Consider the following 13,051-nt stretch of genomic DNA (forward strand, 5'->3'; position numbering starts at 1 on the left):
ACATATTGTTTATATTTCTCATGTAAAAGTTTCATTATACATTAATAAACTAGAATTTAATTGTTAATTCTAAAATATATCAAGATTTGCTCATATTTTATAGACATTATGTTATTAATTCTTCTACTTATCGTATTATTTTCAAACTTATTATGAAAATGCAATATGCAAACCTTACATTTAACGGTGTTTTTAAACTCATTAATTAAATTCAAGTAATAAACAATGAATACTGCTAAATTTTTAAATTCACGTTTGTTGAGAACCGCGTATCTCAGGTACACACTGTAATAACGCACAAACATCGATCAATTTCCCCGTTTTAGTCGACATCCGATCAAATTCCCCTCTTCAATCGACATTCGATCAATTTCCCCTCTATCGTCGACATAGTCGATCATACTCCTCTCGCTGATAAGATCGACATTGGATAAAATACCACCTCCTGGTTTGGATGCTCTCCTGTTACTTCAGCTGGTAGAAATCGGCCGTTTTCGTGCGAAATTTTGGTCGGTATCGGGGAGAAATTTGCTACCTCCTGGTTTGGATGCTCTCCTGTTGCTTCAGCTGGTAGAAATCGGATGTTTCACCGCAAATTTGGGAGCCGGACCCAGACCGAGAAGAATGTCACGATCCGCTCCGCATGATCGTCATATTTAAAAAACTTGCTAGAATAAATCCTCTTTCTTGCTTCAAATCGTGTTAGAACAAGAATTTTATTATGCGATCATTTTAGTGATTTTGTGTGTTTAATAATTTTTACGGTAAAGTTTTTTTTCCATGTTTGACCTTGTGCCTGTATGGCCAAATAACCGATCGATACTTACTGGTTCGATTATCCATGACTGATTAGTTAGACAGATGGAGTCATTTGCTCCATATCCAACCACATCACAGTTTTACCATTACCGAGCGTAGGATTGCGTGAACAAAACTTTTTATAAATCATAAAAAAAATCAAAAGCAGGAAACTCGCGGCACCACATCTTATCTCACAACAATCAATTCTTTTATTATATCTCAATGACGCGCAGTACATTAACATTCGGTTTTCTGTCTTTCACTGCGTATTCTTAAGAGGACAGAGTGAGGATATTTTTGGGCTTTTGCCCCTAAGCAGAATCATGGCCACAAGTGTATCTACTGCTATCTGCCTATGTCTCGAAACCTTTCCGCGTGAGAAAGCAGCACGGGAAACTTACTCTGACTTGGTATCCTCATTAAAGGTGCGGTTTACTGGATATTCTCATTTCACTGGCCGTTGGTGTGCTTTATTAAATATTTTGGTATGAACAAATATCTTTGTTGGCTTTATTGAGGGGAGGTTTATGATCTGGCATACTGCAATATTGAAAATCATCTTTACTTTAATACTTTCACTAGCACAGAAACAAGACCAACAGAATAATGAAGCAATAAACGATAAATACTACTTAAAAAAATACGAACATGACCGGCGTAACATAATCCTGACCTAGACCAATTCGTTCATTTGCTACGAGATAGAAACGATAAAATTGATTACTGTAACTATTTTAAAGCTTTTAAAAGCACAGCGAAATCATGTTCAATTATTCGTCGGTTTGCAAATAACCCTGGCCGACGCTACTGCCGTCCTCCCTTAAAACAAATTTCCATTTTGTCGAAAGGATGTTGGAGGTAATGATGTCCTTCTTCTTTGGGATTCTGTGGGCTTTCTGTTTTTTTTTTCGCTTAGGCGCACGGTGAATCGGTTGACATTTCTTCTTCAACCGTGATGTACATGCCTTCTTCTTCGTAGGTAGAGTCGTGTTTGGCCAAGATTCTCAAAAGCGGACGCAGTTTCAGCCACCACTGGTGCTTTGGGATGCGCTGCCTGAAATGAATAGATAGAATGCACACATAAGGCCCATCCGAAACAGACAAACGGCGTATGTACTTACAAAAAGTTGGTCTCCCCGATAAGTTCCTTGAGCGGGGTAAATTTGTATTGCCGACGCACGAGTCCCAAAAGACAGGCAGTCTCAGGGGCGGTAGCTTTGATCGATCCATCCGGCTGAGTATTAGCCTTCAACTGCTCCACCAACCACTCAACGCATTTGGCCGCCATCTTGGTGCCCATATTACGATCGAAGGGAGTCGGCGATCCACCCTGCTGCATGTGGCCGAGGACATTCATACGCGTGGAGAACAAACCCTTGCCTTCTTCTGAATACAGCCGATAGATGAACTCAGTGTTGTAGTTTTCGGACGCTTTCTCATTGCGTAGGATGAGTCCGCGCTGAACACCGTCGCTCATCTTCGACGCCATATGGTACACGTCCTGCTGCAAGTCCTTGATCGTGAACTTCTCCTCGTAAATGTAGGCCGCATCGGCACCTCCGGCCAATCCCGCCAATGTGGCCAGATATCCGCAGTATCCACCCATCGTCTCGATGACAAACACGCGTCGCTTAGTACCTTGGGCGGACTGGCGTATACGATCGCAGATCTCCGTGATCTCGTTCAGACCGGTATCGGCGCCAAGCGAAAACTCGGTACCGGGCATATTGTTTGAGATGGTGGACGGAATGACGACAATCGGGATGCAGAACTCCTTGAACTTGCCGCGCTGATCCGTAATTTGACCTGCCGCGTGGTACGCTTCGAAACCACCGACGATCAGCAGCGCCTGGATGCCAAACTCCTTGAGCCGTGCAGCAATCTCCTTAAATTGGCCCTCAGGCAGCGTGCGCTTCGTGCCTAGAAAAGCCCCACCCTGGCCAACCCATCCAGTTACATCGGACCATTCCATCTTCTTGATGTGCCCCGCCACCAGTCCCTCAATGCCGTCGTGGATGCCCATCACCGTATCACCGCGGTAGATGCAGTTGCGCACAAACGAACGTACCGCTGCGTTCATGCCACAGGCAGGAGCGCCGATGTGCATTACCGCCATCGTGTACCCACCAACGCCACGTCCTTGCTCGTCGAATGCACTCTTCGGTGGCTTCAAACGCGTCAGCATCTTGTACGTCTCGAGGTTGCGTGCGAACGAGCGTCCACGCAGTTGTACTGCCAATTCCCAGTTCTTATCTTCCATCGCTTTCGCAACGGCCTTAGTTCGCTCGACGCATTCCATCAGTGGGACACGCACAGCTTGATTGCCATCCAGCGATACAACGCACGGTTCTGTCTTGTCGTCCGCTTCCATCAGTGCCAGTACGGCCTCGGCGCCCATCCGGCAGCCCTAGAAAGCGATTCGAAGCAATTAGGTAGTTCATAGATAGGAAGCCCATACTGTCATGCTTACCAGGACACGATCGAATGCACTCGGATTGCCACCACGCTGTACATGACCAAGCACGGTGATGCGTGTGTCCTGCTGCAGTCGATCAACGACCACCTGCTTCACCTTTTCCGCTGTAATCGGGTTGCCGTCCCGATCGATCGCGCCTTCCGATACAATGATGATGTTCAAACGTTGCCCAGCAGAACGCTCCTGTAGCACATTGCGAAGCATAGAAGTACAATATCGTTTTAAATCACAGACCAAGCAGACGATGAGGAAATATAGATATGAAATGTGGAATGTTGTGAATGGTAAAGGATTGATTTTGAAGGAGTTAGCAAGAACGGCAGTAACAGGAAAAGAACATGCCCAGATATAGGCGAAAATTCACAAAAAGGATCTTCCAGTGGCGGACTAAGAGGGAACGAATAAGAAGAATTTTCTTTGCATTAATTGCTTTTCTTTTCAATACAGTCTAATCTCTAATAATTGTCAATCAGAAGGCATCAATTAACACTTTCTTAGGTCCTTTCACTGTTTGAAGATTGTGGTTTATACGGGTAACAATGAAGAATAAGCAAATCACAATAAATAACACAGCAACAAGCACAATATTAAAAGCGTGTGTAGAACGTCTACTCGTTACTCTAGATGTGTAATGCGGATCTTTGATTTAGTGTGCGAAACCATTTTCCATAGTTTATGTTCTATTGCATTTGCATGTTTCTGTTATTATGCAGCAGGAAAAGCTGATGCTGTTTGTGCACGCTTCTTGTAAATGTTGCATCACATTTTACCTTACTTTCAATCAAAGCCGGAAACGGTGTGTAATGTTAATGGTGGGAAACTTTTAAAATTTAATGCAATCCGAAGTTTACTAAGTCACTCTTACCAAATGGTAGGAGTGGTAGAGCAGGATGCATTCGAGAAGCCTATAAGTTCTACAAAGCGTAACAGAAACTAAAATCTAGACAAATGCACATTTCTAACGATCATGCTGATACATCATGAAGAAATAATAACGTATGTTTGATAGTGTGTCTTTGTAGTCACAGCACTCCTGTATTGCAGTGAAACGCTGTTCTTGGAACTGTTGGCGGTTAAAGATTTACGGAAAAATGTTACATGACTCATATTTAACCTTCTTTTCTGCATTTCAACTAGATGCAAGCTAGGTACAAGCTTAAGCTTTACTGTGAAAATAGAACAAATAGGAAAAAAAGAGAACACAACCAACAGGAGGAATAGCAAAAAATAAAGGCGATCCTAGCATATTACTTCATTTTATTCCATTTCAGATGATGCCATTCCATTCCATCTATTCTCGTGCTTGGCAAAATAGATGGCATTCACAAATCATTGTTTTATCACTGAATGCGAACTGGTTGATAAAACATGTCTCAAACCTTCAACTTAATAACTCTAGTGGAACAGGAACCAGGAAGTTTGGATAGAAAGGAATCCGTTTGAAGGGTTGGAGGTCAGGTTTGTACCCGTATATGTATTAGTTCTCACCGATATACGGCTTTATTAAACTTTCTGGAGGGGGGAGTTTCTATGGGGAGTATTATAAACGGTTATAATGTTGTTTTTGCGTACCTGCAGAATCTTCTTACACAACTTTTCTGGCCAATTATGCACTACGGGATCTTCCGGTATGAACACATAGTCCGCCTCGCTAGCTAAAGCAGCCATTATGGCTAGATAACTACAATGCACACAATAATAATGATGGTAGTAGCGATAAAAATGAAGAGAAATGCAATCTATATATTAACGGTAAGGAATGCATTTAACATTTAGTTAGGTACCAAACTGTTCAAGTCTTAAACTTAGGGGGAGATTGTTTCGTTGTGGGAAGTACACTCAATTAACTTATACTTTTCTGATGTAACGACTGTGTGGGCCATGCCTTCCGCTCGTTAATTTACTACAGCCAGAAATATCATCATTGAGTCGAACAAGATTTTCTCGCTTAGGTGAACTGCGGTCACGCTCAGATGGACAAATTGCTTTAAAATTATGTTTAATATCCCATTTGAATTTCTATCTGACGTTCGAAGGGAATTATTACACCCATGTTTTTTGTATGTTTGTTTGATTTTTACGAAATATCGTCCTCTCTCCCTCTCCAACGTAGCCAATCTGTTCTCGCGAAGAAAGAGCAATGGATGGTGGGAAATTATACATGATGCTTGCGTGTTTTAAATGTGACATATCTAGGATTCTCCTTAGAAGTGCGGGTAAGTGAGGGGAGAACCTCTAAATAAATACATCGACATACAAATACAATAATGTTTAATGTTGGCCATGTGTGAAATGTGTGTGATGGAAAATGCTCATGCACACCAGAATAAATAGGTGAACTCTGTATTTTTTTCCAATCCACATCATGATCGTTTGCATCCATGCACTGAATGAAAGTCGTTACTAGCAAAAGCAATCATGAGCAGCACACAACATGAAGAAGCGAGGTTTGAAGCAAAAATTTTCAAATCGAATTTTGAGCATATGTGCAGGATGTGATTTTCGCTTCTGTATGCCCCAATTTGCTTGCCTGTGACAATTGTTTGCAGAGACGTTCCGGCCAATCGGATTTCGGTGGATCTTCGGGAATGAAAATGTAGTCGGCCTCGACGCACAGACCGGCCACTACCGCCAGATAGCTGTGAAAAACATGAACAATGCATACGACATGGAGTGGAGGATTTTACGAAAATGATGTTTGTCTCGTCGATGATTGGACATTTGTTCTGTTTTCTCAAAGTGAACTGGAGCATGATTCTTTTGAGCACCAATGATCATTTTGGAACCTGGCTTACAGACAAATTTAATGCAGAAATGTATTAAAATCTGGAGAGAGATATGGTAAAATTTTGGGGTGGAAAAAGGTTCGAAAACGCAACCACATTTGAATAAGAAAAATAACATTATACAATATTGGAGCAGTAGAGAAAGAGAGAGAAAAAATCCGATTCGATGCGCTTCCAGATCGACTGAACGAATATTAAGGTCTGTAGTTCATGCACAAAACGGGAAGTACAAGTATATGCGCAAAGGGAGTTCGCAACGAATGTAGTGCAACAACGGAAGACAGCAAGAACAAGAGAGGAACCAGTTTCTCGCCAGAAAACATTGAGGCACTGGAATCGTAGGGTGCATTTAGTGACATGTGGTAATTAATGTCAGTTGTAACGTGCATAGTTCATTTTACTTCATTCCGTAATAGAAGAAAGAATGAGTGAATCCCATTAATGGGGCTCACTTTCTGAAGAACAACTGTGTTCTATCCATCCTACTGTGTCGACTGCAGGAATGCGACAATAAGGTTGCAATCTCAGGGTAGCAAGAAAAGGTGAGCTATATTATGCACAAATGAAGGGTGTCCAGCAAGAAACTCCAAAACAATTGGGGGGTTATGTAAGTGGCTAAATGGGAGATACGCTTGCCTGTTCAAGTTTGTCGCAGATTTTGGTCTCCCAGTCGCGCGGTGGCGGAGACTCAGGAATGAAGACATAGTCTGCCTCGGATATGACCCCAGCAACAACCGCCAGGTACCTTTTGACCAAACGTAATTTTTCAATGTTCGACAAGTATTTAAGAGATTTATGCAATCAGTCGGGGCAAGGGGAAAATTAAAAAAAAATAATTAATACGCGTATCGCCAGAAAAATACAATCGGTGCCTCAAACTATTCAGTCCACAATTTTTTATCTGTACACACTTACCCACAGTGACGCCCCATAACCTCCATGATAAAGGTACGCTGATGGGAGTATGCCGTGCTGACGATCGCATCGATCGCTTCGATAATGCGATGTAACGCTGAATCCGTACCAATGGTCATGTCGGTACCGCAGAAATCGTTGTCGATCGAACCAACCATACCAGCAATGTGCAGACTCTTGTACTTGATGCGCTGGTCCTGCGTGATTCGATTGCTGGCAAGCAGTTCATCCAGCAAACTGCCCCACTCCTGGCGGAACAGATTGGCACCGGTGAGGGAGCCATCGCCACCGATTACAACCAGGTTAGTGATGCCGCGAGAAACAAGATTGTAGGCGGCCTGCAGACGACCGGCACGTTCGCGGAAATCTTTACAACGGGCCGAACCGATTACGGTTCCTCCGCGGTGAATAATGCTCGACACCGATGACCAGTTTGCCTCGACGATATTGTCTCCACCGTCCACCATGCCCTGGTAGCCTTCGCGGATGAAGTATACCTGTCGAAGGGAGCAGGCCAGTTAGAAACTAGTATTGTTTTGCTAAATTGTGTGAGTTTGTGTAGAGTATTATGGGCACCTGATTACAGCACTTTAATTGAGTCGATGGCCATCAAACATAGCACACCACCCCTGTGCGTTGTGCTTTTCAGGTCAAGTTATCTACTAAATTGAAATAGCAAAAGAAAAAACTTGTGACATATGAAAACATAACTCTTTTTAAAAAACGCAAATACAAACTAACTTTATAGCAAAAAAGAAAACACACCAGCGACCAGGTGTCTCCATCTGCTTTCATCCTGTTGCAAACCCTTTTTGATGTGAGTGAACTATAAATAACTCTTTTCATCGTAGGGCGAAGAAAAAACTTAGCATTAGCTTAACAAACCCGTTAGCCAAAAGCAACTCGCTTGTTCGCGTCCACAACACTCCAATTGCTCCAAATTGAACAATTTGACCTTAGGCGTGACCTTCCTGCAGTTTTGCCAACAAATACAGCTTCTCACGACCGTGGGAGTTGGGCTGATGATTTTGAGCATCGATGAATGAAAATATGAAGCTCATCTGAAGGTCACTAAAGAGGAGAATCATACTTCAATAGGAGAACCAATTGAACTGTTGGATGAGGTCGGGTTGGGACAGGCATGTGCTGGGACAATACGTCTCGCACACCTTTTGTTTTATTCCAACTGTGTTATTTAACACAGATCAACGGTAAGCGGTTTGTTTGCATGAAAGTAAAAAGTGAAATCATAAAATGTCATAAAATCAATCTTTGGAAAGCTTATCTACAACAGCCACCGGATGAGTGAGTGTTAGCATCAAATGAAAGCGACAATCGTCTCAACGGGAGTTCAAAATACTGATAACGTTGCATCGACAACGAATGTTGTCGCCGGGTTGCCGTGAGGCACGGTCACGGCCAAGCGGTAAGCCCTGCCTCATTCATGTTTAGAAGATGCCTGAGATATTTTAGGACGCTTGTTTAGGCGTAGCCTTGTCAGCAGCACACATTCCTTAATGAAAAAGGCATTGGCTTTATAAAGTTCAATTACTACCACCGAACTTTCAAACTTGAACACCAAAGCCGGTCTACTGTTCAGTGCGTGATGATGGATGTACTTTGGCGATCCCGACGATGGCGAACAAGGTAGGATATATTTAGTTGCTCGCAATGCGATCCTATACTGCTATCAGTGTTCGCGTAATCGAAATCGACCGGTCACAAGCGAATGCCTCGATGTAAAGTGTAAGCAGTTGTCAATGATTCGTATCGAATTCTGAGCCTTACCTTGCATCCAACATAGATTCCCATGCGAACCACGGCGCGAACGGCCGCATTCATGCCCTGGGAGTCGCCACCGCTGGTAAATACAGCGATACCCTTGCCCTTGTGAGCTCCGAATTGAATAAACCGTTGTACCGGTGCGCTCGACATCCTTCTGCACTGACGAAGATTCCTTGCTGATGCAACAACTAACGCACACTCCAACACAGAAACACTCTTTTCCTACTGAAGACGGAGTCCCAACTGACCCCGGGAAGAGAAGAAGAAAAAATAATACTTTCCATTTTAGTTATCACACCCACGCATATATACACACAACGCGCACACGATATAATCTTTTTCATAGTAACGGTATGAAAAAAAAACTAGCCCAGATTGCACAATCCACCAGACAGTGCAAACGTTTTCATTTTTAGCTTCGCCTGATTTTATTTTCACAACCACTATTGCACACATCCGCCGGATGTATCGGTCCGGCAACGAACGCTTGTAAAAGGATCACCAACACAAGGATTTTGGAGTTTTCGTTAAGTTATATCAAGCAGTACCAGTGTGCACTCCTCACGCTGCAATCCTTTCTTTTGCTCGTGAATATGGCTTTGGTATTACAAAATTTGCAACTTTCCCACTGGTGGCGGCTACACTTGTAAAACAAAAAACTTATCATCCAAAAGGACGCTCTGAATGCATCTTACCGCACGGCAGAGGCGTCACTTTCCACTGCTTAACACTCACCGTTAATCCGCGAAATTTACCGCACGCTAGGTCTGAAAGGTGAACCGATTTATGAGTTCCCCGTCGCGGATCGCCGATGTGGTCTGTTGTGAGAAAAATGCGACTGCAAGACGTGAACACAAACGGCGGTTCCTTTTTTTAGTAGCCGAGCTGGCTAAAGGTGATCCGTGACATTTCAAGGTGACTTTATGAGCAAATGCAATGTTTATAAAACGAACATGGGGCAGGTTGGACCAAAGCTATTGCTGTCACTACTACATAGAAATGCTGTTTGACGTTTCTATAGCCTCATTTTGTAGAAAGGGCTGAACAGTATTTTGACGCGAACCATAGTGATATATTATTTCCTACAAAACCAAGGTGTATGTATTTAGAAGGTGGATTTTTATCGATTTGACAGGGCGACATTTTAGTCGAGTTATGTCAGAGTTTGTTTACAAAAACATATGGTATGGGGCTACCAACATGAACAAACAGCCTCGATTCTCAGTCCTTTGAGCAATTTCGCTAATTTATGGGGCATCTTCACATATTAAGTGTTGTCCCACAGACGATTGACGATATTTGATTGCATTATTCGTCAAAAAATCGCAAGCGATACCACCACCGGCGCCTCCTCCGATGCTGCCGTCACTCTTCTCAATACCCTTCCCCTTGATCACCTCGGAACTGTTATGTCAGGTCGAGAAATGTCAATTTGCTCTAAACAACTCTACCTTCTATATCTACATACCTTGTACAAAACTCCGTGTTTTAATTCAAAAAGTACGGCTGAGTACGTACCAAGTAGCTACACATTGTTTTCGTTTGAACTACGAGTGCATATTCCACTGACGCGTTTCCTTTGCAAACCGTCTATTTGTACCGCATGGGTCAACCTCTTTCTTCGCAAGAAGTCAGCAATAAATGATAGCATTCGAAGCCCGAGAAAACGGTGGAAGAAAACGCACGAATAAACGTATAATCTTATTTTAATTATCCAAACGAATTAACGTTTTATTCATTAGAACCTTTTTCTACAAATCTCATATATTCGTTTTACAACATTCCTCAAAAGTAACAATTGATTGAATTATCAATTAATTGTGCAAGTTTGGATATGTTTGCGGTCAATACAATTTCGCCTGCCTGCAAAACAAGAAATTTGTGAACAAGCCCAGAAGGGACTAAAGCTAAAAACCGGTTACGGTTAAACTTACGTCATAATTTCATTCATGACGAAAAGACAAATGAATGGTGACTATTGAGCGCATGAATCATTTCGATCGAATATAAATTCGCAAGCATGACGAAACATCCAAAGAAAATGAATAAAACAAAACGATGAGAAATATCGGAAGGATTGTGATTGGTAGTTAAATTCTCGAGGTGAAACGTATTCTTTCACACTTCTTGTTACACTGATTTCGTTTTTTATTTTTTTTTCTCCATTTTCTTATCTGCCACATATGATACAACCAATATAGAGAATGTGAAACAGCGATAATACCGAAAAACGAAGATGAGTACATTCATGCACTGAGTCGCGCTTGCTGTTCTCGCTGCCGCCACTGCCGCCGCTGCTACTGGTATTGCTGGTTTGTTATATTCTTTTGTAAGCTTATTTCCATTTTTTGCAAATTACACAGCAAGAGGCTAGTTTGCTAACATCTGGTCAGCTGCCGCCTTCTTCTTTCGTTTTTCTCTGTGTTCTTTTCATTTGTTATGCTTCTACTGCGTTCCAATGTTAAGAATGAATCTGGGTTCCCACAAAGCTTCTAACTTTTGTGGTTAAGTTTTGTTAAGAAAAATTTTAATTACATGGTTACCTGGCGCTGTTTAACACTCGATTGCTAGCGTGTGTTTGAATTTGTGTGGTTTTGTTCATTTGTTTTAGAATTGTTCTGCACCGTTCGGTTTAAACGTACCTGTTCAGCCATTGTGTAAGCATGCTCAAAACTTCAGATCAGCTTACAGTCTATTTTGAAAAGTTCTTTATCTGCACACCAATGGTTGCAAACCTTCTGAATTGTTAATTCGTACTTCTCCAATATCCTGTAATTTTGATAGCCTTATTTTGATGCTCTGTGAGCCATAGGATTACACCGCGAGCGGTAGCTGCTGCTGATTTGTGTAGGTTTTTTGTCTTTTCTTGTCAAGGTGAAGTGCTCTATCATTCCTATGATTCTATGACTTTCCATGTTTTCAATACTGTTTCAACTTTTTTAACAATAAAAAACGAACCGGAAAGTGTCTATTATATTTAGCCTACGACGTACTTTTCAGTATTTTTTCGCTATCACTTTGTCAAAGTAAATAAACAAGAAAATGAAAGATAAACCGTAAACTATCAGCAAAAACTTGGAAACTCTATTGATCACCGTGTATGTTTTTATATTGGTTTAAGATGCATCACTATTTAAGCGCAGTCTGTTTGAATAACATTATTTGGACTGCTGACTTTAATTATTTCTTCAGTGTCTGTTTAAGTAGAGAGGGGTAGAGTGCTCGAAAGGAGCAGTTCATGAAAAGAGGAACATTCGAATGGGATAAGGACGAAGGACAATATCTTCTACTTCAGTATTGGTAGTAGTATCCTATCTATTAGGAAGGGCTTCCTTCCACATTGACTATCAAAACGTGAGGAACCCCACTAGTGTTAGAAGTTAGCTATCCATCTAACAAACGATTCTTCTTCAAATTTCAATTGAATTGTTCAATTCAAGTCTTCCATATCCTAAATCCATCATGAGCGCGAAGCATGAGGTGGATAAGATTCTGTGATACATGATTCGCGGTTCCACTTTCAACAATTCGTCATGCTCGGCAATGGAATAGCGAGCCGATGAGCAAAGTCTGAATATGATGTTTCGCGTTCCATAAAAATCGACAGCATACGGACAAGAAAAACGATTCATTTTGCGATCGTTCGTGATACGCGAATTGATTTAACTATTTTGTTAATCGTTTTTTTCATTAAGTAATAAACCATTCAACTAATTAATTTGAACTAATAGTTGAATGTTGGCGCTGTGCTATCCACGCATCAATCAAGAAGTTTAACTGCCGAAGAGGCGAAAGATAGTATATAGGAGTGTTCGATCCTGTGTTCTTGCTTTATTTCCACTGTTTTATCATGTTGTTACATGAAAGAGTTTCTTGGTTTGTGTTGGGCTTCCTTCAATAAGTATATTTCCCTTTTCAATGGTAAAATGGACTCGCTCGCTTCTATAACAAACTTATTTTCCGTAATTGCGCGTGTCAATGTCCTTCCCTACTATTTGTCTGGTTGTGTGTAAGTGCAATAATTGCAATCGAGGACCAAATGTCTCATGTTTTATAGCAACACACAGTGTGCATTTTCCGTACATTAGAGACCAAAATTTCATTTTGCAAAGCTTCAAAACTACATCGTATCCCCAAGTTCCTTTCACGCTTTGTCTGTCCGACAGAAACACTCGCAAGTACACACATACGAGAAAAGCGTTTTTGGTTTTAAGATGTTTTTAAAAGTATTATTTCACAAATAGAGCAAAAACGAAGAAGCCTTGTCTCACAAAACCAAAACATAATG

The 13,051-nt window shown here is 41.6% G+C and overlaps 1 protein-coding gene across 6 annotated transcripts; it reads right to left on the reverse strand.

The window, feature by feature from the left end:
• Window positions 1–985: 985 nt before the first annotated feature.
• Window positions 986–9,693, reverse strand: LOC118508866 (ATP-dependent 6-phosphofructokinase). 6 transcript variants are annotated; one of them, XM_036048626.1, is made up of 7 exons: window positions 9,499–9,693; window positions 8,767–9,006; window positions 6,979–7,475; window positions 4,850–4,958; window positions 3,272–3,460; window positions 1,923–3,208; window positions 986–1,855 (listed from the first exon to the last, which is right to left on the reverse strand). In XM_036048626.1, the coding sequence occupies exons 2-7, from the start codon at window positions 8,911–8,913 to the stop codon at window positions 1,714–1,716; spliced, it is 2,370 nt and encodes a 789-aa protein (XP_035904519.1). In that variant the 5' UTR covers window positions 8,914–9,006; window positions 9,499–9,693; the 3' UTR covers window positions 986–1,713. The 6 variants fall into 6 exon arrangements, with proteins under 6 accessions (XP_035904519.1, XP_035904520.1, XP_035904523.1 ...); XM_036048627.1 differs by lacking the exon at window positions 4,850–4,958 and adding an exon at window positions 5,808–5,916 and having other exon boundaries at window positions 9,499–9,681; XM_036048630.1 differs by having other exon boundaries at window positions 8,767–9,039; window positions 9,499–9,681.
• Between the last annotated feature and the right edge of the window lie 3,358 nt (window positions 9,694–13,051).

Source organism: Anopheles stephensi, chromosome 3 (genome assembly GCF_013141755.1).
Source record: "Anopheles stephensi strain Indian chromosome 3, UCI_ANSTEP_V1.0, whole genome shotgun sequence".
NCBI classification, from domain to species: Eukaryota; Metazoa; Arthropoda; class Insecta; order Diptera; family Culicidae; genus Anopheles; species Anopheles stephensi.